Genomic DNA, 26138 nt, shown 5'->3' on the forward strand with positions numbered 1-26138 from the left:
ATCCACTGATGGACGCCTAGGTTGTTTCCATACCCTGGCTATAGTAAACAGTGCTGCAATGAGTGCAGGGGTGCAGACATCTCTTGGAAGCAGCCCAGTTTCACTTATGGTGGGGGCCACTTGAAGTTGTCCCATAACTCACTAATGCTCTACTCACTTTTTACATTTTTTTTTTTTTTTTTGAAAATTTCAAAGCTCTTTTATTCATGTTAAAAATCTGCTGTGTGGAAAGACTGTAACAGTTTATATCCCCATATCACTAAGTGAGCAAGCCCTTTTGCCCACATTCATGACCATGGTGAGTAATGTAACAACTTGCTTAAGATTATGCTGACTTAATACAAAATGTGGGGTTTTGTTATTTTTGTTTGCATATTCTTAATGGGCTGTAAGGTTACATATATTTAATATACTTATTCTCTCTCTCTCTCTCTCTCTCTATATATATATATATATACACACACACATATATGCTTACTTATATTTACTTTTATCATATTTTAAAAGAAGATTAAGATTTCTTCGTATCCATTTGCAGTAACTTTTTATACAGTAAGTATGCCTTTTGTCTTGCATAATTATTGCAAAACTTTTACCTCAATACATTTCTTTTTTTATCTCTTTTATATTTTTGGTAGTTTCTATTGCTATGATTTCAAGTTCATTAATCTTTTCTTCTGCATTGATCTGCCATTAATTTCATCCAGAATATTTTCCATCTCACACTTTGTAGTCTTAATCTTTAAAAGGTCAACTGTCCTTTCATATATCTTCCATTTCTCTACTTACCTTTTTGAACATATGGAATACAGTTACAATAACTATTTTCTTGGCCTGTCTGTTAATTCTAATATCTGGGTCAGTTCTGCATCAGTTTTGACTGATTCATTTATCTCATTACAGGTCATATTTTCCCACATCCTTGCATCCTTGCAAACTTTTTATTAGAGTCAAGACATTTTGATCTTTTTGGGTGCTAGATATTTCTGCATTCCTATAAATATTCTTGAGCTTTGTTTGGAATGCAGTAAATTTACTTGCAACAGTTTGATTTTTGGAAGGTCTTCGTTTTGAAATTTGTTAAGCAGGACTGAAGCAATGTGCAGTCTAGGGCTTAGTATTCCCCACTACTGAGTAAAAGTTCTTCTGTTTAATCTATCCAATGCCCAGTGAATTACGAGGATTTTCCTAGTCTGGTTGTTGGGAACAGGCACTACAACTGAGCCGGTGTGAGACACTGTTACCTCTAATTTTTTCATATGGTTCTTTTCCCAGCATCAAGCAGTTTCCTCACATGCATGCATTAATTAATACTCAACTACGTACTTGAGGGGAACCTCTATGGATCTCTGCAGTTTGTCTCTTTGCAGTTCTCTCCTCTCTGGTACACTGTCTAGTGAATTCTAGTGGCTTTGGTCTTTCCCAAATCTTACCTTTATCTCCTCAACTCAAGAAGTTCACCAGGCTCTGCTCGGGTTCACCCTCCCTGTACTACAGCCTGAAAACGCTCATGCAAAAAGCTAGGACAACTGAAGGGCTAACCTTATTTATTTCCCACCTCTAAGATATCACTGCCTTCACTGCCTGATATTCAATTATTTTTTCCATTATTTCATATATTTTGTCTATTTCTTGGTTGTTTAAGTGGGAAAGTAAATCTGGTCCCTGTTCTCCAACTTGGCCAAGGCAGAAGTCCGAACACATTTTGACTGAGTGAAACTTATGATTCCAAAAACACAGTATTTCCAGAACACAGGAAGAAATGGTGACTGGGGGTTAAAAAATAGGTGGAAGCTTGTCATGTATACATTTTTACACCCCCTGAATTTTGAATCATGAAAATGTAATTACCTACTCAAAAACAAACTTAATAAAACAGGTGAAGAAATTGGCCTAAACCACAATTAGAAATAAACCGCCATCATAAATGACTCCAAGCGTATCCATTTTGCCTTTTAAAAATTCATATATAGATTATAATCCTATGAACTAAGACAGTGTTCCCCAAAATTTCTTAATAGGAATCACTTGAGTCATTAACAGATTTGGGGGTCCAATATGAACTGCTGAATTAAACTTTCCCAGGCAGACAATAACCTGCATGGGTGATTCTTATCAAAGTTAGCAAAACCCTTAGCTAAGGAGTAAGATTTATTTCCCAAAAGAACGACAACTTTGCAATCAGACAATCCTGGATTCATTTCTTGGCTTTTCCATTTGCCTATGTGATCCTGGATAAGTTATTTGGCCTCTCTGTGCCTGTTTCCTTATCTATAAAATGCAATCTTTCCAAGGTTGTTATAAGATTAATCTATGTAAAGGGTGTGGGACATAATCTTTCTTATAATGCTCAATTTTACCTTGCTTCCTTTAAGAAAAAAGAAGATATTTGTCATACAGATATCCAATAAATATTTGTTTCGTTTCCTCCCATACCCAAATTATACAGGTGTTGGGGTATATGTCAATTTAACAAAGTTGTTGTTGAAGCAGTATTTATTAACCATTAATCTTCTCAAAGAGAAGCTTTAATAACATCAGTTTAGTTGGCTTATTACTGACAAGTATGACAGGTATCACTCACTTTTTAAAGAATACTCCCGTCCTATCTTTAAAAGGATACTTTATACACTTTAAAAAAATCAATACAAAAGTACTACAATGTTGTCTTACCTATTTAGCCTTAATCCAAATTATAGCATCCCTACAATAATTTCTCTCTCAAAAAAACCCCTCTAACACTTGTACCTCTGTTATGTTTCTCTCTCGTAATGAAGACAACTCATACGGATCCACAAAAAGTCCTGTTGGGATGTACTGTTTAATTAAGAGTCGGCAGGTCTGTAAGTCCTCAATGCTCTCTCCAAATTTCACTTTTATTAACAGGTCTCTGTAAGACAAGTATGTTTAAAGTAAATATCTACATTCATTTTTTAAATGAGCTAGTATAACGTTATATTCAAGCTAGTAGAAATACTATATTTCAAATTAGTTTTTCAAAACAAGATTATATCAAGTCAAATGAAATATTTATATCACATCAGAACCACTCATTAGATCTTTCATAAATTCATGTCATAAGCCATAATATAGTATTAGTGTGAAAACAGACAAAGATCAATGGAAAGGGATGGAGTCCAGAAACAGACACACACTTTTTAAAATAAAGGTGCCAATATAATTTGACGGGGATAAGATTGTCTTTTCAGGGCTTCCCTGGTGGCGCAGTGGTTGAGAATCTGCCTGCCAATGCAGGGGACACGGGTTCGAGCCCTGGTCTGGGAAGATCCCACATGCCGCGGAGCAACTGGGCCCATGAGCCACTATTACTGAGCCTGCGCGTCTGGAGCCTGTGCTCCGCAACAAGAGAGGCCGCGATAGTGAGAGGCCCGCGCACCGCGATGAAGAGTGGCCCCCGCTTGCCACAACTAGAGAAAGCCCTCGCACAGAAACGAAGACCCAACACAGCCATAAATAAATAAATAAATAAATTTTTTTAAAAAAAAGTTTAAAAAAGAAAAAAGATTGTCTTTTCAGCCAATGGTACTGTAACAACTGTGTATCTATATAGAAAAAACTGAATCTTGACCTCTACCTCATACCATACTACAAATATTAATTTGAAATAGATTATAAACCTAAATGTATAATTGTCCCCGCATTCTGTCTGGAGGCCCATTCTGGACCAAGCGCAGGGAAGAAGATCCAAAGCACGGTGGTTTTGCTTAAGTGAGAAAACAGAGACAGAAGATAAGGGAGGCTTAAGTAGCTAGAAGTCACAGTGCTGTTCCAGAAAGGAAGGAACTTCGTAGAAAGAGTTCTAGAAGTCTGAAATGGAGTCCTCTTGAGTTTTTGTTGAATACTAAAATAAGCGTGAGTAAGATGTAACTCCACAAGACTAGACAAAGAATTACAAGGGAAATGAAAGATGAGAAATTCTGAAATTTCACACAGGGTGGGGAGACACTGCATTCCAACCAATCGAAGGTAGAGACCAAAGGGTTCAGCAGAGATTCCCATAGAGATAGAAATAGAATGGTGGTTGCCTGGGGCAGGGGGAAAGGAAGAATGGGGAGTTATTGTTAAGAGGCACAGAGTTTCAGTTTTGCAACATGAAGAGATTTATGGATGGATAGTGGTGACGGTAACACAACACTGTGAATGTCCTTAATGCCACTGAAGTGTACAATTAAAAACGGTTAAGATGGCAAATTTTATGTTATGGACATTTTACCACAATTTAAGTAAATAACAATGTAAAAAATATATGACTGGCTGTTCAGAGCAAAAGTAACAACAATATATGGTAGTGTTTATAACATAAGCAAAACATGTAAAGTTAATAAATGTATGGCAAGAATAGCATAAAGGGGAGGAGAAAGAAGTGAACTATTCTAAGATTCATACATTATTCATGGTATACAATAATATTATTTGAAGGTAGACTATATAAGTTAAAATTGTAAACCCTAAAGCAAACAATTTTTTAAAAAGAGAGAGGTATAGTTAATAAGCCAAAAATGGAGATAAAATGGAATGATTAAAAAATATTCCATTTATCCAAAATAAGGCAGAAAAAAGAAAAAAGATTAGATGGGACAAATAGAAAAAAAGTAGCAAGATGGATAGATTTAAATCAAACCAACCAAATCTATATTTATATTAAAATAGTCTAATCACTCCAATCAGAATGTAGAGATTGACAAACTGGATAAAATAGTAACACTTAACTATATGCTGTCTACAAGAAACGTTAAATATAAACACAGAGATAAAAGTAGAAAGATGGGAAAATGTATGCAAATGTTAATAACAATAAATATGGAGTGGCTATATTAACACTTAAAAAGTGGACTTCAGGACAAGGAATATTGTCAGGGATAAAGAAGGACATTACACAAAAATAAAAGGGTCAATCATCAAGAAAATATAACAATCCTAAATGTACTTTATGCACCTAAAAACAGAGCTTCATGTATTTTACTTCTTAGCAAAAACTGGTTGAACTACAAGGATAAACAGACAAATCCACAATTAGAGAAAAAGATTTCGATGCCCTTCTCTCCATAATGGATAGAACAAGTAGAGAAAAAATCAGTAAGGATACAGAAGGCATGAACAACCTTCAATTTAGTTGATCTGATTAACAATTACAGATCATACTCAGTGCATAAGAAAAACTATATGCTGGGCAATAAGTCTCTAGAAGTTTAAAAGAACTGAAATCATGCAGAATACGGTCTCTAACCACGTGGAATTAAATTGGAAATCAATAGGAGGAGGAGACACGGCCTCCACCAAAGCCACAGCTTCAGCTTCTCTCTTGTCCTTCGGGCTATGCCTGGGATCTGCTGCCAGGTAGCTTCAGCCCCACAGCCCTGCATGTGTGGTCTCAGGTTTCTTCAGTTCCAGAAAGAGAAAAATTGACACCTCGCATCCTGGAAACTGATCTAAGAGACTGAAATTAGGGACTTCTTTCAAATTTAAACATGGCTAATCAAGGAGCAACAAGACCCAACGGGCCAAACACTGGAAATAAAATACAGTATGCTGGTACAAACTAGTACTTCTGGGAGAGCCTGCTGTTGGCAAATCAAACCTGGTGCTTCGTGCTGTGAAGGACCACTTTCATGAATTTCAAGAGAGCACCACTGGGGCTGCTTTTTAAGCAGTGTGAAATATGGGACATGAGATATAGCTGGTCAAGAATGATGTCATAGCCTAGCACCGATGTACTACAGAGGACTACAGGCAGCCATTAGTTGCATATGATATCACAAATGAGGAGTCCTTTGCAAGAGCAAGAAACTGGGTTAAAGAACTTCAGAGGCAAGTGAGTCCTAACACAGTCATAGCTTTACCAGGAAACAAGGCCAACCTAGAATAAAAGGGCTGAGATTTCCAGGAAGCACAGTCCTATGCAGATGACAAGTTATTCACGAAGACATCAGCTCAAACATCAATAAATGTAAATGAAATATTCACAGTAATAGCTAAAAAGCTGCCAAAGAATGAACTACAGAATCCAGGAGCAAATTCTGCCAGAGGAAGAGCAGCAGGCCTTAATGAACCCACACAGCCAACCAGGGGTCAGCGTTGTAGTTACTAGCCTACAGTTTGAACTAGGTAGAATATTCTTCTGCTTTCTAAATGTTAGCAGTAGAATTGGAGCGTTTAACAAGTTTAATATGACTTCCAAAAAGAAGAGACTTATAATAGAGTCAATTTTCTAATACAGAATTATTTTAACTGTTTTGAACTTAATTTTTAATAACATGCATGTGTCCCTGACTAATGTTTCAGGAATAGAAGGAGAGAATGAGAGCTGTGTGTCCACTTATTTCATTGGAAGGTTAGGGGGAATCATTTCTCATCACCAGAGATATAGACAAATGACTGTCTGGACCGACAGTTAACCAGAACCCACAGTTCTATGAAAAAGATTTGAAACTCTTCAGAAACATTCTTTATTTAGAAGGAGGTTCTAAAGATACTTATACTTAGCTACAGTATTCAGGCTAACAGTAATTTCTCCTAGTATCTATATTTAAAGTGTACATTCCACATTTTAACAAATTATCCAAGAGAAAACAGTCCCACATCTTCAAGGGAAAAAAATGAACATCAGTAGCATCTAAACTATAGCTAGTCCTGTTATATTTTAAATGGGCTTAAAAAATCAAATGTAGGGACTTCCCTGGCGGTGCAATGGATGGGACACCACGCTCCCAATGCAGGGGGCCTGGGTTCAATCCCTGGTCAGGGAACTAGATCCCACATGCATGCCGCAACTAAGAAGTTCGCATGCCACAACTGAGAAGCCCACGTGCCGCAACTAAGGAGCCTTTGAGCCGCAACTAAGGAGCCCGCCTGCAGCAACTAAGGCCCGGCACAACGAAATAAATAAATAAATAAATATATTTTAAAAAATCAAATGTAACCCCATCTTGTTTTAGGAATATGAAAAATGATAAGTGCATCTTGATCAACAGTGTTCCCTTCAAACATGTGAGCTTATCAACAAAAGGAAACAAACCAGGTGTCTGTGATTCTGTTTAATCACTGCTGGTCATTATGTAGGTTTTGTTGTTTAGGGGCAAAGAAGGAGCTTTCGTCCCCGTTGGACATAATACAGTCAATACATTAACAATCATGTACATTCAAACTTATTTTATTTTATTATTTATTTTTGGCTGCGTCGGGTCTTGGTTGTGGCGCACAGGCTCTTTGTTCAGCCCACGGGCTTCTCTCTAGTTGTGGCGTGTGGGTTTTTTCTTCTCTAGTTGTGGCGTGCAGGCTCCAGGGCACGAGCTCAGTAGTTGCGGCATGTGGGCTTAGTTGCCCCATGGCATGTGGGATCTTAGTTCCCTGACCAAGGATCGAACCCATATCACCTGCATTGTAAGGTGGATTCTTTACCACTGGACCACCAGGGAAGTCCCCAAACTTATTTTAAAGTTAGTCTTCAGCCGTGCTGTAAGTAGGGTAATGCATGGTAGTTTCCACATATATGTTTATTACTTTTCTGTAATATTTAAGAGTTGCTTGAAAGTATGCAAATGCTCTATTTACAATAGCCAGGACATGGAAGCAACCTAAGTGTCCATCGACAGATGAATGGATAAAGAAGATGTGGCACATATATACAATGGAATATTACTCAGCCATAAAAAGAAACGAAACTGAGTTATTTGTAGTGAGGTGGCTGGACCTAGAGACTGTCATACAGAGTGAAGTAAGTCAGAAAGAGAAAAACAAATACCGTATGCTAACACATATACATGGACTCTAAAAAAAAAAAAAAAAAGAAAAGAAAAGAAAATGGTCAGAAGAACCTAGGGGCAAGACAAGAATAAAGATGCAGACCTACTAGAGAATGGACTTGAGGATATGGGGAGGGGGAAGGGTAAGCTGGGACAAAGTGAGAGAGTGGCATAGACATATATACACTACCAAACGTAAAATAGATAGCTAGTGGGAAGCAGCCACATAGCACAGGGAGATCAGCTCAGTGCTTTGTGACCACCTAGAGGGGTGGGATAGGGAGGGTGGGAGGGAGGGAGATGCAAGAGGGCAGAGATATGGGGACATACGTATATGTATATATGTATAACTGATTCACTTTGTTATAAAGCAGAAGCTGACACACCATTGTAAAGCAATTATACTCTAATAAAGAGGTTAAAAAAAAAGTATGCAAATGAATAGTTACTAAAACAATTTTTTTTCTTCTCTCCCCGTTTGAAAGAAAGGGGCTTCAGTTGTTCCTACATGGCTAGAACCATAATAAACAACATACCTGTAATTTATAACATTAAATATTCTGATATGTTAGTAACGATAATGCAGCCTTGTTTTCCCAATTCATTTTATTTTGATAGGTTAGGTATATTGCACTAATTGTTTTAGGTATGAGATCTACCATGTGTCAGAGATGATTTAATCTATTCAAGTGTTGAACTGTTAGCACAACTTGTACATTTACAGTAATTCAGAATTAGTAAGGAAAACAGTTCACCAGCGTTAGTTATATACTAAGGTGCTCAGGTTGAAATAAAATGGTTATTATAAAAAGAAAAAAAATCAATAAAAGATTTCTGGAAAATCCCCTAAAACCTTAAAATCAAACAATTGTGTCTAAAGGACTGACACCAAAGATGAAATAAAAAAGGAAATTAGAAAATATATTGAACTAAATGAAAATGAAAATAGGGGAATTCCCTGGTGGTCCAGTGGTTAGGGCTCCACACTTCTACTGCAGGGGGCAAGGGTTTGATCCCTGGTCGGGGAACTAAGATCCGGCATGCCGTGCAGCACAGCCAAAAAATAAAATTAAAAAAGCTGCAGTGATCCAAACAGTGTGGTACCAGTGAAAGAACAGAAAATAGATCAATGGAACAGAATAGAGAGCCCAGAAATAGACCCACACACATATAGTCAACATATCTTTTAAAAAAAAAAATGAAAACAAATATGTCAAAATTTGTAGGACAACAGAAATACAGAAACAGATGTAGTGGACATACCTATGGATACCAAGGGGGAAAGGGAGGGGGGATGAATTGGGAGATTGGGATTGACAGATATACACTATTGATACTATGTATAAAATAGATAACTAATGAGAATCTACTGTATAGCACAGGGAACTCTACTCAATACTCTGTGGTGACCTAAATGAGAAGGAAATCCAAAAAAAGAGGGGATATATGTATATGTACAGCTGATTCACTTTGCTGTACAGTATAAACTAACACAATATTGTAAAGCAACCATACTCCAATTTAAAAAATCATTAAAAAAATAATAAAATTAAAGAAAATTTGTAGGATATAACTAAAGCTCTGCTTAGAAGGAAATTTATACTTTTTTGTTTATTTGTGTTTCTTTGAAGTATAGTTGCTATACAATATTACGTAGCTTATATGTATATAATAGAGTGATTCACAATTTTTAAAGGTTATACTCCATTTATGGTTATTATAAAATACTGGCTATACTCCCCATGTTGTACAATATACATCTGTAGCTTATTTTATACCTAATAGTTTGTACCTCTTACTCCCCTACCTGTATGTTGCCCCTCCCCCACTGGTAACCACTAGTTTGTTCTCTATATGTGTGAGTTTGCTTATTTTTTTTTACATTCATTAGTTTGTTGTATTTTTAGATTCCACATATAAGTGATATCATACCGTATTTGTCTTTCTCTGTCTGACTTATTTCACTTAGCATAATGCCCTCCAAGTCCATCCATTTTGCTGCAAATGGCAAAATTTTGTTCTTTTTTACAGCTGAGTAGTATTCCATCGTATATATATATACACCACATCTTCTTTATCCATGCATAGAAATTTATACTTTTAAATGCAAAGATACTTGTATTAAGGGGGAAAAGGTCTAAAAATCAATAACCTAAACTGCCATATTAAACAACTAAAAAGGAAGAGGAAATTAAACTTAAAGTAAAAAGGAAGGAGATAATAAAGCGCAGACATTAATGAAAGAGAAAGTAGACAAATAATAGAGAGAATAATAGAAATGAACAGAGAAAATATAATGAGAAAAATAATAGAGAAATATAATAGAGAAGATATAATAGAGAAAAATAATAAAGAAAAATCAATGAAATATTTCCTTTGCAGAGATCAATAACATTGGTAAATTTCTAGACTGATCATGAAAGAAAGAAAAAAGCACAAATTACCAGAATGAAAGAGGGAACATTACTACACAACCTCTACATACTAAGAGGACAATAAGGGAATATTTGAATAATTTTATTCCAATAAATTAAACAACTTAAATAAAACAGACAAATTCCTGGAAAGAAAAAAGTCACTAAAACTGATACAAGAAATAAAATATCTGAATAGTTCCATATCTTCAATTTGTAATAAAAACAATTTAAAGCCTTCCCACATAGAAAACCTCAGGCCTAGATGTTTGTTTTTTTGGTTTTTTAAAAAATATTAATTTATTTATTTATTTGGCTGCACCGGGTCTTAGTCGCAGCCTGTGGGATCTTCGCTGCCTCGTGCAGGATCTTTGTTGTGGCATGTGAGATCTAGTTCCCAGACCAGGGGTCAAACCCAGGCCCCCTGCATTGGGAGCATGGAGTCTTAAATGCTGGACCACCACAGGGACATCCCAGGCCTAGATGGTTTTATTGTTGAATTCTATTAAACATCTAAGGAAGAGGTAATGCCAATGCTACGCAATCAGAAAATAGAGAAGAAGGAAATATTTCCCAATTTATTCTACAAGGCTGGCATTGCCCTGACACCAAAACCAGAATAAGGCATCACATCAAAAAAAAAGACCAATATCCCTCAAGAACATGAAATGAAAATCCTTAACAAAGAATTAGCAAACCAAATCTAGTAATATTTCAAAAAGATAATGCCTAGGGGTTAATTTAACAAAATACATGCAAGACCTATACTCTGAAAGTTATAATATTGTTAAGATAAACTGATAAAAGCTAAATAAGTGGAAATACTATATTCATGCATTGGAACATTCATTAATATTAACATATCAGTTCTGTACAAATTGATCTAGAGTTTCAACAGAATCCCAACCAAAATTTTATGAAGCTTTTTTGAAGAAATCTACAAGTTGATTTCAAACGTTATATGAAAATGCAAAGGGTCTAGAATAACCAAAACAACTTTCAAAAAAAAAGGTGAAGGACTCAGACCTCCTGATTTGAAGATGCAGCATCAAGCTACACCTATTATCAAAATAGTACATTACAGGACATACAGATCAGGGGTTGGCAAACATTTTCTGTAAAGGTCCTAACAGTAAAATTATTTAGGCTTTGTGAGTCATATAAGGTTTCTGTTGAATATTTTTCTTTGCCTTTTTTTAAAACAACCTTTAAAAGTGTAAAAGTCATTTTTATCTCAAGGGTGGTACAAAATGAGCAGGATTTGGCCTATGGGCCATAGTCTGAATACAGTACACAAATAGATCCTCACATATAAGGTAATTAATTTTCAACAAATGTGTCAAGGTAATTTGATGAGGAAAGAATAGTCCTTTCACCAAATGATGCTGGATCAACTGGATATCCATATGGAAAATTAACCTCAACCCTTACGTAACAGTATATAAAAAAATTAATTCAAAATGGATCATACTCCATATAACACTTCTAAAAGAAAATTTCCATGATCTTGGAATAGACAAGGATTTCTTACACAGGACACAAAAACCATGAACCACAAAAGAAAAAATTTGATAAACTATACTCCAACAAAATTAGAATTCTTAAAACTCAATAATAAAATAACAAACAACCCAGTTTAGAAATGGACAAAAGACTAAGACACTTCACAAGTCAGAAAGAGAAAGACAAATACAATATGATATCACTTATATGTGGAATCTAAAATATGACATAAATGAACCTATCTACAAAACAGAAACAGACTCACAGACATAGAGAACAGACTTGTGGTTGCCAAGGGGAAGGGATGGACTGGGAGTTTGGAGTCAGCAGATGCAAACTATTACATATAGAATGGATAAACAACAAGGTCCTACTGTATAGCACAGGGAACTATATTCAATATCCTCAGATAAACATAATGGAAAAGAACATAAAAAAGAATGTATACGTATGTATAACTGAATCACTTTCCTGTACAGCAGAAATTAACACAACACTGCAAATCAGCTATACTTCAATTAAAAAAAAAAAGACTGAGACACTTCACAAAGGAAGATATACTAGTGGACAATAAGCACACAAAAAGATGCTCAATATCATTACTCATCAGGGAAATACAAATTAAAATTACAACGAGATACCACTACACATCCACCAGAAAGTCTAAAATTAAAAAGACTGACCATATCAAGTGCTGGCAAGGACGTGGCAGAAACAGAACTCTCATACATTACTGATGAGAATGTAAAACAGCATAACCACTTTGGAAAACAGTTTGGCAGTTTCTTAAAAAGTTCAACATTTATCTATCATATATCCAGCAATTCTGTTTATTGATATTAATTAATGAAAACATGTCCATGCCAAGACTTGTACACAACTGCTCATTATAGCTTTATTTATCATAGCCCAAAACTAGAAACAATTCCAATGTCATAGATATGTGAATGAATAAACAAATTTCAGTACTCTGCAACAAAAAGAACAAATTACTGCCATACAGAACATGGTTAAATCTCATTGACATAATGCTGAGTGAAAGAAGCCAGATATCAAAAAGTACACACTGTATGATTTCATTTATATAAAATTCCAGAAAATCTATCTAGTAACAGAAGTAGATCAGTGATTGGCTGAGTGTGGGTATGGGTGAGGGAGAATAACTGCAAGTAGCACATGAGTATTTTTGGAGATGATGAAAATGTTCTATATTTTGACTGGTTACATGGTTACATGGGTGTATATAGTTGTCAAACTCAACGAAGTTTATTAAAAAAAAAAAACACTATGGGGGCTTTCCTGGTGGTGCAGTGGTTAAGAATCCACCTGCCAATGCAGAGGACACGGGTTCAATCCCTGGTGGGGGAAGATCCCACATGCTGCGGAGCAACTAAGCCCGTGTGCCACAACTACCAAGCCTGCACTCTACAGCCCGCGAGCCACAACTACTGAGCCCGTGTGCCACAACTACTGAAGCCCACGTGCCTAGGGCCTGTGCTTCGCAACAAGAGAAGCCACTGCAATGAGAAGCCGGCGCACCGCAATGAAGAGTAGCCCCCGTTCGCCACAACTAAAGAAATTAACCCACGTGCAGCAACGAAGACCCAATGCAGTCAAAAATAAATTAATTAATTTAAAAAAAAAACACTATGAAATAGTACTATTATAATTCCTATTTTACCTGTAAGAAAACAAAGCACTAGGGTAAAATACCCATGTTACTCTCTTCATAGAAAAATTGTCATCTCCAACTTAAAAAGTATGGGGAAATGTTTTCAGGCTTTACGTATGATGTTAGTTTCTGGTTCTCAGATAATCAATAAATTTATATGAACTCATTGCTCTAGGAACACAGCAGAAATTCCAAGAATTAAATATCAAGAGCAGCTATCTCTATAGATATTTTTGGCTTTTATTCTTTAAAGTAGTCTGAGGTAATTTTACATATAGCAGTTTATTTTCCTAATAATTTGCATTCACTGAAAGAATTCTGAATAGTTTCTGTGGCATTGTTATATTCTATTTTTGCCCCCAAATATCATTTCTAGTGATGTAAAAGCTAATCACAGAATATAAAAATCAATTAAATCCAAAAGTTGTGTATATACATGTGAGTAAACAAAAATATTTTCCCTCTTTCAAGAAAAGAAAGAGGGAAAGGAAAGCAAAGCACAGAGAGACTAAGTAACTCAGCCAAGAGCTAAGATTCAAACTCCAGTAGTTATACTCTAGAGCCCAAATTGTTAGCCACTATTTCATTCTGCCTCTATAAAATATCAAGAACAGCTATCTCTATATATATATTTTGCTTTAATTCTTCTAAATATATTCTAAAGTAGACTATATCTATTATCTCTTTTCTTCTGGATACTATATATGTATTTGTGAACATGTAATATCTTATCATCAGAAAAAACACATATATTTAAAAAGACAGAGACTCTTCAGGACCTCCCTCCAAGATGAATTCAACCAATTAACCAAAACATGTCGGATGTATTTGTTAATCTTTATGAAGTTATTCACCTGTGTTACCTTCCAGTTCACATTCTTCATCTTGTTTTCAAATATAACATGTAAATTTCATCAAAAGACTTACAGAAAATCAGATATACTACAGCTATAGCATTCCTCTGATCCACCTATCCAGTAACTCTATAAAAGAAATAAGCTTGTAATAAAGCTTATTCATGCTAGTCCCCAGAAACCAACAGTTTCTATTCTGTGTTCACAAACCATCGTTTTAGTAATCTGGCCTAGAATTTTGTCCAGAAACTACAATAACTAACTAACTTCCAGATCATCCAAAGATTATAAACAGAAGTTCAGCAATGGTTTAAGCAAGTTCTCCTACTGCAATGAGATATAATTCATCAGAGAGGGGAGACTCTAAACTCATTTATATTCGTTAAGGCCCTTTTGTGTAATTAATTCCCTTACATTTTCTGCACTTCAGTTTCCTACTACCAATAACCACCTGACCCTTTCCAGAGTGGGATTAATGCTTCTTGACCAAGAAGACAGAAATAAGAGGGGCTAACAAATTCTACTTTCTATGATATGTTAATATTTCCTCATCTACCCTCTCAAGACTATACCTGCTCTAAACATAACTAAAAAAGCCTTTTTAAAAAATGATTGTTGGCATTTTCTGAAGGTCTCAAATAACTCTGAGATTTCTAGTTTCTGAAGCTATTCTTATGGGTTCTGTCACTCTTCACTGTTGGTTTTATATCCTGTTTTTTATCCTCGGTACTTAGAACTGGACAGCTACTTTTGTTGTCACGATAATCTCTTCAGTTACTTCTTTCTTCCTTATTGGAATCAGTTATCTCCCATTCCTCTTGAAAATACATTCCAACTATGTTAAAGAGAGAAGCTATATAATTGGCATAATTACCCTGATATTGCTTAAAATGTGTCTGGAACTCTGTCAAAAACTCCCTTCAGAAGTGAATTCGCTCCCAAAATCAGTTTTATACTTAATAGTCACACCTCCTCTTTGAAACTGTACTGCCCAGATTGCTCACCTATCTCATTATTAATAATAACAGCTAACATTTCCTGGGTATGTGCTATGTGACAAGCACTACATTAAGGAGCTTTCCACATATTCTCCGATCGAATCATCACAACCCTAATAAGGAAATACTATCATTACCCACATTTATCAGTAAGGGAGCAATGACTTAAGTAACTTGATAAGGCCACACAGATACTAAATAGTAGAGCTACATTTTGAGCCCAAATTTATCTGAATTAAAAACAAACAAACAGAAAAACCAAGTTCTTTCTACTACACCTCCTAGCCATTCACCTGTAGGCTAACGTTGAAGAGTGAGGAGAGTGAGTTGTTTTAGTTTAAGGTGACTTATAAAATGAAGGGATTTAAAAAATATATGTATCAGAATTTATAAGTCAAATATCTGATAATAACTTCAAAGTGACCACCTTGAGAAGCTTTAAAGTTTGGGAATTTCTTATGGAACAGTTTCCACAACATTTTACCAGTCTTTTAAATATCTTTAATACTAGCAAATATTAATTTTTGAGGATAGTTTCTATTTTGGAAATAGTTTGGTCTTTGGAACCAAGTCTTGTAAATTAGAAATAGTGATTTATGATGGTATAATATCTTAGTACTTGAGAGTGTGGCTTTGGAGTATGAGAGTCATAAATTTGAATCAGAGCTCTACCACCCTAATCTCTACACAATTATTTAAATTCCCTGAGCCCTAGTCCCTCATCTGAAATACAAGAAAGGTATCATCTATCTTACAACCACTGTGAAGATTAAACGGAATACTGTATATATAGCTTCTGGCTATATAAATATATAATAGATATGTGTAGTAAATAATAAATGTTTGTTTTCTCCTTCTCTTCTCCACTGTTATTTTAATCATTATTTCAAACTATGAACCACATATCTGTCACTTATAACTTTAAGAAGGCATGTAATTTTTCTTCAGTTTATCCATTTTTCAACTATTGATTTTTTGCTTTAAATTACATTGAAACAGTATTTTGATGTAAGTATAAGTCAATGGGCAACTTACCTGTGGAAACCATCTTTCAAAACTTCTTGCCTCAAAATAATTTCAGAACAAGTGGCCCTTATGCCTATAAGCATGAAAAGAATTTTTTTTAAACAAAATAAGCACTCAATGAAAGAATATTTAAATAATCAGAAAATAATTGTTTGAATAGGCTTTAATTGCCTGGAAAATCTAACCAACCTAAAAACAAAACAAAAACTTTTAAAACTTAAGCAATTTGAGCTACACATAAATCTATTTCTAGTATAGCATAGGGGTTAAAAGTCCTGACTTTGGAGTTAGATTGGCTAGTTTCAAACCCCAGTCTGTCTATTAACAGCTGTGTGACTTTGGGCAAGATAGTTTCCCTCTCTACTAGTTGTCATGAGAATTTAATATATGTAGAAGCACTTAGAACAGGGTCAACCACATAGCAAGCACTCTATGTAAGTGTTTGCTATTTATATTACTTTATTCAGGTGATCCCAGGACACCAAAAACAACAGAATGGCCAAAGAGCCAGGAAACCTCAATTTTAATCCTAGCTCACTGAAACTGAGTATCAGATACAAACTGGCAACTTCTATATTCTACCATCCACAAATAGCAAAAACTGAGAGGATGGTACACTATGCCTTGTGGAGACGTTGAAAGAGTTTAAAGAAACAACAAAAACTGGAGGCTTTTGAAAGGTTCAAAGGGTTCCTTTATAAACTTAGAATAACCAGAAATCTCACTATACTGACTCCATGCAGAATTCAGACATTAAAACTGTTACTCAGTGTCAGTCTCATAAAGTTAAAAATTCAGCTACTAATGACCACTAACTCTGCCCAGGCACTTTGCTATGGAATTTTACTCCATTTTCAAAAGCTGGAAGTGTGTGGGAAGAATATTAAAACAAACATACAGAAAAACCATACACTACTGTATGATGCTAAGTCCATTAGATATATTCCTGAGAAGATCCAAAAAAAAAAAAACATGACAGGGAGATGGAAACATTTGGAATATACTAGGGAAGGAAGGAAAAAAGTATGAAAGACAACATTTATTAAATAATACCTATATGACAGATTCTCTACTTGGGGCTTTCACATGTATTTTAACTTTCACAGTCTAGCTAAACAGGCAGGCAAAATTATTGGCATTTGTACACAGGAGGAAACTCTCACTTATAAACAGTTACTGTCTAGGTCACACAACTAGGTAAGTAACTGATTTAGAAGCAAGATCTGCCCAACTTTTAAAGCCTAAGGTATTTCCACTCTCCTAGCTATTTAAAGAAATCCTTAATTGCTTTGGAGAAGCACATATCATCTTTTCCCAAGCAACTTACAGAATATCTCTTGCATAAATCCAGATATTTCTTCAATGTTTAATTTTAATAGAGGTGGGGGTAAGGGTTTATATCTGCCTATAAATTAATTAGAAAAAAGGTCAGATTAATAGGCTTAAAGTCTATCAGGATATACACTAGAGAATAGTAAATTTCATTCATCTTGGGATAGTAGAAAAGCTAATTTACAAACAGTATTGCAAATACTAGATTATTTATGATTTTTAAGGCAAAGGTACCACTTTCTTTCTTTTTTTTAATATTTATTTATTTATTTAGCTGCATAGGGTCTTAGTTGTGGCACACGGGACCTTCGTTGCGGCATGCAGGAACTTTCCTCGCGTTACGTGGGCTTCTCTCTAGTTGTGGTGCGCGGGCTCAGTAGTTGCAGCACGGGGGATTAGTTGCCCCGGGGCCTGTGGGATCTTAGTTCCCTAACCAGGGATCCAACCCAAGTCCCCTGCATTGGAAGGTGGATTCTTAACCACCAGACCACCAGGGAAGTCCCCAAAGGTACCATTTTCAGAGTGAATTTGTTGCATCTGAATGCACCTTCAAGATTTTTCCTCTTAAATATTACCTTATTTGGTTATTGCGGCCTGAACTGGCTCTGGAAATTGACCCCTTTTTAATCACAAAATGCCAGTGCTGGAAGAGTCTTCAGATATAAGTCCAGTTGTTTAAAAATTCTTTTTGGCCTAGTAATCCTTTCTTCAAATAAATTTGGGAACTTAATATGTAAACACAAAAGCAGAACTGCACTGACTGACAGATACTAGTCTAATATCCTCGTTTTAAAGACAGAGAAACTCACCTGATTTGTACTGACTTTCCTTTCCCTATCAAACGTTGTCACTTTATTGTAATTACTACTGCACTGTATACATCTCCCCCTACTGCAATGCAAGCTCCACGAGGGCTGGATCCACAGCGCCTAGCACAGCACTTCTGCCCACAGACTCGGGCCCAAAGAAGTGAATCAACTCGCTTGCCCAGCCCTGAGTCATAAAGAAACCCTAGCCCAATCCAGTCCATTATCAAAAATGTTTGTAAAACGAAACTAGTCTTCCTCCCCTTTCCACGTCCCCCGAGGACAATACATACAATCTATGCATTCTAGATTGGGGTTCTCACACCTCATAGGACAGTTAGGCTTTGCTGGCCCCGCAGTGGTCAGAAGCTTCACGCATTCCAAGAGCACCCCAAGACGCTTCACGGCTGTACTTTACAATATTTTAGTAATAGTGCGGCCAGTCCCTCCTCAGAAAGACAAAGCCCGACTCTCCAGAGAACCAGAAGCAGCCACAAAGCAATGAAGAGGGGGGGGCGGGGCGGGGGGAGTAGCAGGAAGCTTGCAGCCTTTGTTTTTAATCTCCTGCAGCTCTCCCCACAGTTCTAGGGTCGCGAGAAGTACCTTTGTAAAGTGCGGAAGGGAGAGTACTGGGGAGCCTGGAGGGCTCCCCACCCTCTCGGCCCTAAACCCCGCCCTCACCCCTGAAGCCCCGCCCTTCCCCTTACCAGCGTCGGTGGGGGTGGTGTTGAAGGCTACGGCTGGCGAGCAGGTGAGTCCAGCCGCCTCCCAGAGGAGTAGCCAGGCCACCGCCCGGACGGCCACGGCCGGGGGAGCCAGGACGCCGGAGAACGCGCGCCCCAGAAGAGCGCGCGGGGACAAAATGCGGTCGGAGGAACCTGCGCACGCCTCACACCGCTCCTAGAGCGCGCTGTCACGGAGTTAGGGACCGGGACGGAAGACTCGCTGCGCGCACGCCAGCGGTTCACCCGTTACCCTGCTCCCCGCATCCCCGGTCCCGGAATGTTCTGGCGTCAAGGAGGCCGCGGTCCCGCCCCCTCGTCGCCCCGCCCCTCGCACTCCCGGTCGGGGGCGGAGCGAGGAGCTGCGCAAGCGCCGTGACGTATGCCAGGGCAGTTGCTCTAGGGACCGCTCAGCGGTCCTCCAGCATGACTCCGAGCCCCGCGCGGTGTCCTGGGAACAGCCAAGCCCAGCTCCCGACGTCCACCTCCAATTCCAGGTATTTGCCGATGCGGGCCTCCTGCTGGGGAATTCACCCCACGGTCACGGCTGCGGAGCTGTGGCTGTCGCCTCTTTCTGCAGCGCCAGGCTGTGCCTGGCCTCAAAGTCGAGTGCTCCTAGGTGCACTACGGTTAGTGGAAACACCCCCTCACGGAGATTTTAGACGTTGACCTGCAGAAGATGCATTTTCTGTACTTCTCTATGGGTAAGAAAGTCAGTCTTGCACTGGTGGGGGCGTGGATAGGGAGAGGATCGTCTACCTGATGGCAAAATCCGTACACTTTTAGGTGCTGTGGGGATGCTTGGCAAAATTATGCAGGTCACTGATCCTTGAGGAGAAAAGTATTAATGTCTAGGAAGAAATGCTGGGTAAATGTGTCGTCTGTCTTCATGAATTGAATATATAAGCAAGCTGGAGAGTATCCAGTGCAGATTGGAACAGAACGGAGGGCTCTAGGATGGATGTCTTAAAGAGGAAAGATGTCAGAAGATACTACCTAAAACTGAAGAGAGCAGTATAAGCATGCTGTTAAGAAATATGAAGATAAATTTTGGAAGAAACATTTAAAAGAATTGAAACTCGTTACCTATGGAGAGGCGAAGGGGAGAGGACAACAGTTTTTTGTTATAAGCCTCATAGAATTATGTTACATTTTAAACAGAATACAAACATTAATAAAAATAAGAGTTTAATTTTTAAAAGAAAGAAGAGTGTAGTCTTAAAACTACATTATTGAGCATCACTTGCATATATCATTTATTAATACAGCCATTTGCTTGAGTGTATGGAATTTTTATTGTGCTCAGTAGGATCTTCTAGAAAGTTTACTAACAGAACAAATTTTAGTGAGGTGAACTGGGAGTAGTATTTGTTTTAAAAAAAAAAAAAAAGAAGAAAAAGAAAAAAAAAAAAAGAAGAAAGAAGAGGTGGAGTGGGATCATGGCATCAGATCAGAGGCAGAGCACAATAACTTGATAACACAGTTCTTTATATATTGGGTTGGCCAAAAAATTCCCTTGGTTTTTAAGTAAAAATAAAAGACACATTCTTCATTTAAAAAAAAAAATTATTTATTTATTTATATCGTCTGCACCAGGTCTTCATTGCGGTACGCGGGCGCTCTTAGTTGTGGCATGCGGACTCCTAGTTACGGCATGCATGCAGGATCTAGTTCCCCAACCAGGGAACAAACCCAGGCCTCCTGCATCAGGAGCACAGAGTCTTACCCACTGGACCACAAGGGAAGTCTCACATTTTTCATTTTTCATTTTTACCAAGAACTTTATTGAACAATGTATTCACCATTTTGTTCCACTACTTTCTGCCATTTTTCAGGCAACTCTATAATTCCGTCTTCCCAAAATTTTTATCTTTTTGAGCAAAGAACTGTTCTAGGTGCCTTTTACAGTCTTCCAGAGAATTGAAATTTTTTCCATTAAGAGAATTTTGTAACGACCGAAATAAATGGAAATCCAAAGGTGCAATGTCTGGTGAATATGTTGGATGAATCAGAACTTCCCAGCCAAGCTGTAACAGTTTTTGCCTGGTCATCAAAGAAACATGCAGTCTTGCGTTATCCTGATGGAAGATTATGCGTTTTCTGTTGACTAATTCCGGATGCTTTTTGTCGAGTGCTGCTTTGAGTTGGTCTAATTGGGAGCAGTACTTGTTGGAATTAATCGTTTGGTTTTGCGGAAGGAGCTCATAATAGAGGATTCCCTTCCAATCCCACCATATACACAACATCACCTTCTTTGGATGAAGACCAGCCTTTGGTGTGGATGGTGGTGGTTCATGTCGCTTGCCCCACCATCTCTTCCATTCCACATTATTGTACAGTACCCACTTTTCATCGCTCATCACAATTTGTTTTAAAAATGGAACGTTTTCATTATGTTTAAGTAGAGAATCACATTCGGAAATACGGTCAAGAAGGTTTTTTTCGCTTAACTTACGTGGAACCCAAACATCAAAGCGGTTAACATAACCAAGCTGGTGCAAATGATTTTCAGTGCTTGATTTGGATATTTTGAGTATGTTGGCTATCTCCCACGTGGTATAATGTTGATTGTTCTCAATTAATGTCTCGATTTGATGGCTATCAACTTCAACTGGTGTACCCGACCGTGGAGCATCATCCAGCGAGGAATCTCCAGCATGAAACTTAGCAAATCAGTTTTGACACGTTCAATCAGTCATAGCACCTTCTCCATACAATGCACAAATCTTTTTTTGCGTTTCAGTTGTGTTTTTACCTTTCTTGAAATAATAAAGCATAATATGCCGAAAATGTTGCTTTTCCCCCCTATTTTCTATATTAAAACGGCTACACAAAAATTCACCAATTTTAATGCACACTGATATGACAGCTGTCACAATACAGTCTAACAAAACTTTCGAATGAAGTTAAAGACAACTAAGCGCTACTAGAGCCAGCTTATGGAACAAACGAACTTTTTAGCCAACACAGTATGATCCATTTCCTAAAAGTAAAAATTCTCACATCCAATAGTAAGTGGTGAATAATATAGATTATGGTATATGCATAGGACAAAACATTTGCAGTCATAAAAATTTGCATTTTAGAAAGACATTTAATGGCAAAATTACATAGGTTGTTAAATTTAAAAGGCAGGACTTAAAAAAAATGAAATAATGCCATTTTCAGCTACATGATGGACCTAGAGAGTATCATACTGAGGTAAAAAAGAGAAAGACAAATACCATATGATATCACTTATATGTGGAATCTAAACTATGACACAAATGAACTTATCTACAAAACAGAAACAGACTCACAGACATAGAGAACGGACTTGTGGTTGCCAAGGGGGAGGGGGCGTAGGAGAAGGATGGATTGGGAGTTTGGGATCAGCAGATGCAAACTATCATATATAGAATGGATAAACAAGGCCCTACTGTATAGCACAGGGAACTATATTCAATATCCTGTGATAAACCATAATGGAAAAGCATATGAAAAAGAATATATATATTTATATTTATTACTGAATCACTTTGCTGTATAGCAGAAATTAACACAACATTGTAAGTCAACTATACTTCCATAAAATAAAATTTTGTAAAAATTTAAAAGGTAGGAAACAGTATGTATGATATAAAAACTTACTATAGGGCTTCCCTGGTGGCGCAGTGGTTGGGAATCTGCCTGCCAGTGCAGGGCACACGGGTTCGAGCCCTGGTCGGGGAGGATCCCACATGCCGCGGAGCAGCTGGGCCCGTGAGCCACGGCTGCTGGGCCTGTGCGTCTGGAGCCCGTGCTCCGCGGCAGGAGGGGCCGCGGCAGTGGGAGGCCCGCGCACCGCGATGAGGCGTGGGCTCCGCTTGCCGCAGCTGGAGAAAGCCCTCGCACAGAAGCGAAGACCCAACACAGCCAAAAATAAATAAATTAATACATAAATTTAAAAATAAATAAATAAAAAGTAGCCCTTGAGTTGAATCTAAAAAAAAAATACTATAGCTAAAAAACAAACCAAAAAAAAAAAAAAAAAAAAAACCACAAACAAACAAACAAAAAACTATGCCTAGAAAGACTGGAAGGAATCAGGGATGATTATTTTGTATGTTTCTTCCTCCCCCTTCCCCACTCCCATCCCAGTTTTCTACAATGAACATGTATTAAGTAACCATGTTCCTAGTGATTCTCTAACAGAACTGAATTTATGAAGATATCCCTATGCTGCTTTACCTCCAGGTTCTTTGACATTTGCAAATCTTTCTGAGAATATCATAGTCATATCTAAAGCAGTCCCTATAATTAAGTATATTTTGGCATTGAGAGCAGGGAAGGGAAGACGGAATGGAAAGTATTAACCTTTAAAATGGTTGTTTCAAATACTGTATGCTAACACATATATGGAATCTTAAAAAACGGTACTGATGAACCTAGTGGCAGGGCAGGAATAAAGATGCAGACATAGAGAACAGACTTGAGGACACAGCGGGGGAAGGGGAAGCTGGGATGAAGTGAGAGAGTAGCACTGAGCTATGTACACTACCAAATGTAAAATGGATGGCTAGTGGGAAGTTGCTGCATAGCACAGGGAGATCAGGCCGACACTGTGATGACCTAGAGGGGTGGGATAGGGAGGGTGGGAGGGAGACGCAAGAGGGAGGGGATATGGGGATATATGTATACATATAGATGATTCACTTTGTTGTACAGCAGAAACTGATATATTGTAAAACAATTATACTCCAATAAAGATTAAAAAGTAATAAATAAATAAAATGTTTCTTATAACTGAAAAAACATCATGTAGTGAGACAAATAAGTTGAAATAAAAGCCATGTAAGCTTTATTGCCTCAAATATGTGGAGGCTGATTCTGCCTTTTTTGATCAGATTTCTAAACTGTGAACACTTAGAGGATGTACAGGGGCTGTGTCTTCTATTAACACATTGAATTAAACAATGGAATACCTACTACAGTCCAGGTATTGTGCTGGGGATATTGTGGTGAACAGTGGATATGTCCCCTGCCCTCATCGAGCATATAGAATAGAAGGAAAAGAAAAGTGATAAAGTAAGTAGTTACAAAAAACTCAATGAGTAGAATGATTGGGGAAGTACAAAGGAGAGAGGTCTGGTCTAGTGAACCCGTCAGGACATAAGCTTAAAAAACTCGTAGTATGTTGACATAGAGGGTGCTTGTACATACTTGTTTAATTGGTAAACAAAAAAGATCCTGTAAGTTGATTCTTGGGCTGACTCAGAGGTTCATATACAGTCTTTGGTTAAGAGTACAGTACACTAAGAGATCCAAACTGAACTGCATTTCTAGGTTCATGTGTGAACAAATCTACACCCCTCAATGAACCAGGGATTCTGTAGACTAAAGATAACTTGGGGCCAAACTGAACTTTCCAGGTAGCTCTTGAAATACTGAGCTTGAGCTGACTATGCATCTCCAGAACTGGAGTAGATTCAGATCTGCTGGGGAGGAAAAGTAGAGGAGAATGTGATTTATCCAACACTTAATTTTTTTTCCCCTTTAGCAGGAAGTCATTACGCGACTGACACATTTTCATCAGATTTCCTCTGATTTACCGTGAAGTGTATGTGAGAATGATGTGCACTGCCAAGAAATGTGGAATTAGGTTCCAGCCTCCGGCTGTTATCTTAATCTATGAGAATGAAATGAAGGGGAAAAGTCGCCAGCGCATCATGCCAGTCCGAAACTTTTCAAAGTATTCAGGTATCTTATGTTTTATCTTGCCTCCTATCTTAAATATTCACTGAGTCAGTTTATAAGAATGATTTGAGTCTCATGTAATGGAATGACATGGCCTTCAGAGTTAGACCGAACAAGGTTCAAGTCGTGACTGTCAGGGTAGGTGTGAAATCTTGGCTAAACTACTTAATCTTGGTGAGCATCAGTTTCCTAATCTGTAAAAGGAAATTGATAATCCCACCCTTTGAGATCTGCAGTGTGGGTTAAATGAGATAGCATTATTCAGTAATATTAATTCCCTTCTCTCCCTCCATGTGTTTTTTATTTGTAATCTTGATATTTTCTTGGTACCAGTACTAATATCTAAAGCTGTAATACTACTTTTTCTTCTCAGACATTTTCTCCAGTTGAAAGTATTTAACATCTCCTCAAAGTGATTTTAAGTTACAGAAATAAAAAATATATCCCTCCTTCCCCCATCACACTCAAAGCTGTATATAAAGAAATAGTTCTGTGAAATAATTCATTCCCAAAAGCCAGTTAGCTAGTTGACTATAATGACAGGTAATGGTTTCAGTAACTTGTGGTCCCTGAATAGTCTGTGGTGTTGCGTGTGGTATAATAGTTTTGTTTCTCCCTCCTAGATTGCAGCAGAGCTGCTGAACAATTAAAGAATAATCCACGACACAAGGGTTACCTGGAACAGGTATCCCTGAAGCAACTAGAGAAGTTATTCAGTTTTTTACGAGGTTACTTGTGGGGGCAGAGTTTGGCAGAAACAATGGAACAAATTCAGCGGGAAACAACCATTGATCCTGAGGAAGACCTGAACAAACTAGATGACAAGGAGCTTGCCAAAAGGAAGAGCATCATGGATGAACTTTTTGAGAAAAATCAGAAGAAGAAGGATGATCCAAATTTTGTTTATGACATTGAAGTGGAGTTCCCACAGGACGAACAACTACAGTCCTGTGGCTGGGACACAGAGTCAGCTGATGAGTCCTGATAACCAAAAACTAAAACAAAAATTATCGGGTAGTAAAAAATCCATGTTTATACAAGACCATAGATTGGTTGTAGAAAAATCTGTAAAGAACACTATGCATATTGGTTCACGTTTGGATTGACCATGTTACTTTTCAAAACAAAGATATGTAGAGCATCTACTATGTAGGTGCATATGGAATATAGGGAAAACAGAATATACGAATCTGCCTTTAAGGAGCTTACAGTCTAATTGGAAGATAAGTCAAAAGCTTATGAAAAGCTAGTTTAATGGTATTAGGCAGCATTAGATCCAAATGCTTGATAAAGGCTAGAGAGGATCAGAACCTAGATTACAGTAGGGTAGAAT

At 37.5% G+C, this 26138-nt stretch overlaps 2 protein-coding genes and 1 pseudogene across 4 annotated transcripts in view; 2 read left to right on the top strand and 1 right to left on the bottom strand.

Annotated features, from left to right (window-relative positions):
• Positions 1–23317, bottom strand: part of PIGX (phosphatidylinositol glycan anchor biosynthesis class X) — a 36770-nt gene extending 13453 nt beyond the window's left edge. The window contains exons 1-4 of the mRNA XM_059919979.1: positions 23300–23317; positions 19076–19268; positions 16240–16303; positions 2749–2890 (exon numbers count right to left, since the gene is read on the bottom strand). Coding sequence (XP_059775962.1) covers positions 2749–2890; positions 16240–16303; positions 19076–19268; positions 23300–23317 — 417 coding nt within the window. The remainder of the gene's footprint in view (positions 1–2748; positions 2891–16239; positions 16304–19075; positions 19269–23299) is intronic.
• Positions 5490–6109, top strand: LOC132365081 (ras-related protein Rab-5A-like; annotated as a pseudogene).
• CEP19 (centrosomal protein 19) lies at positions 19101–25847 on the top strand. Of its 3 annotated transcripts, none has more exons than XM_059920845.1 (3): positions 19101–19587; positions 24609–24808; positions 25429–25847. In XM_059920845.1, the coding sequence occupies exons 2-3, from the start codon at positions 24679–24681 to the stop codon at positions 25788–25790; spliced, it is 492 nt and encodes a 163-aa protein (XP_059776828.1). In that variant the 5' UTR covers positions 19101–19587; positions 24609–24678; the 3' UTR covers positions 25791–25847. The 3 variants fall into 3 exon arrangements, with proteins under 3 accessions (XP_059776828.1, XP_059776829.1, XP_059776831.1); XM_059920846.1 differs by having other exon boundaries at positions 24612–24808; XM_059920848.1 differs by lacking the exon at positions 19101–19587 and adding an exon at positions 19617–19794.
• The last annotated feature ends 291 nt before the right edge of the window (positions 25848–26138 follow it).

This window comes from Balaenoptera ricei, chromosome 4 (genome assembly GCF_028023285.1).
Source record: "Balaenoptera ricei isolate mBalRic1 chromosome 4, mBalRic1.hap2, whole genome shotgun sequence".
Classification (NCBI taxonomy): Eukaryota; Metazoa; Chordata; class Mammalia; order Artiodactyla; family Balaenopteridae; genus Balaenoptera; species Balaenoptera ricei.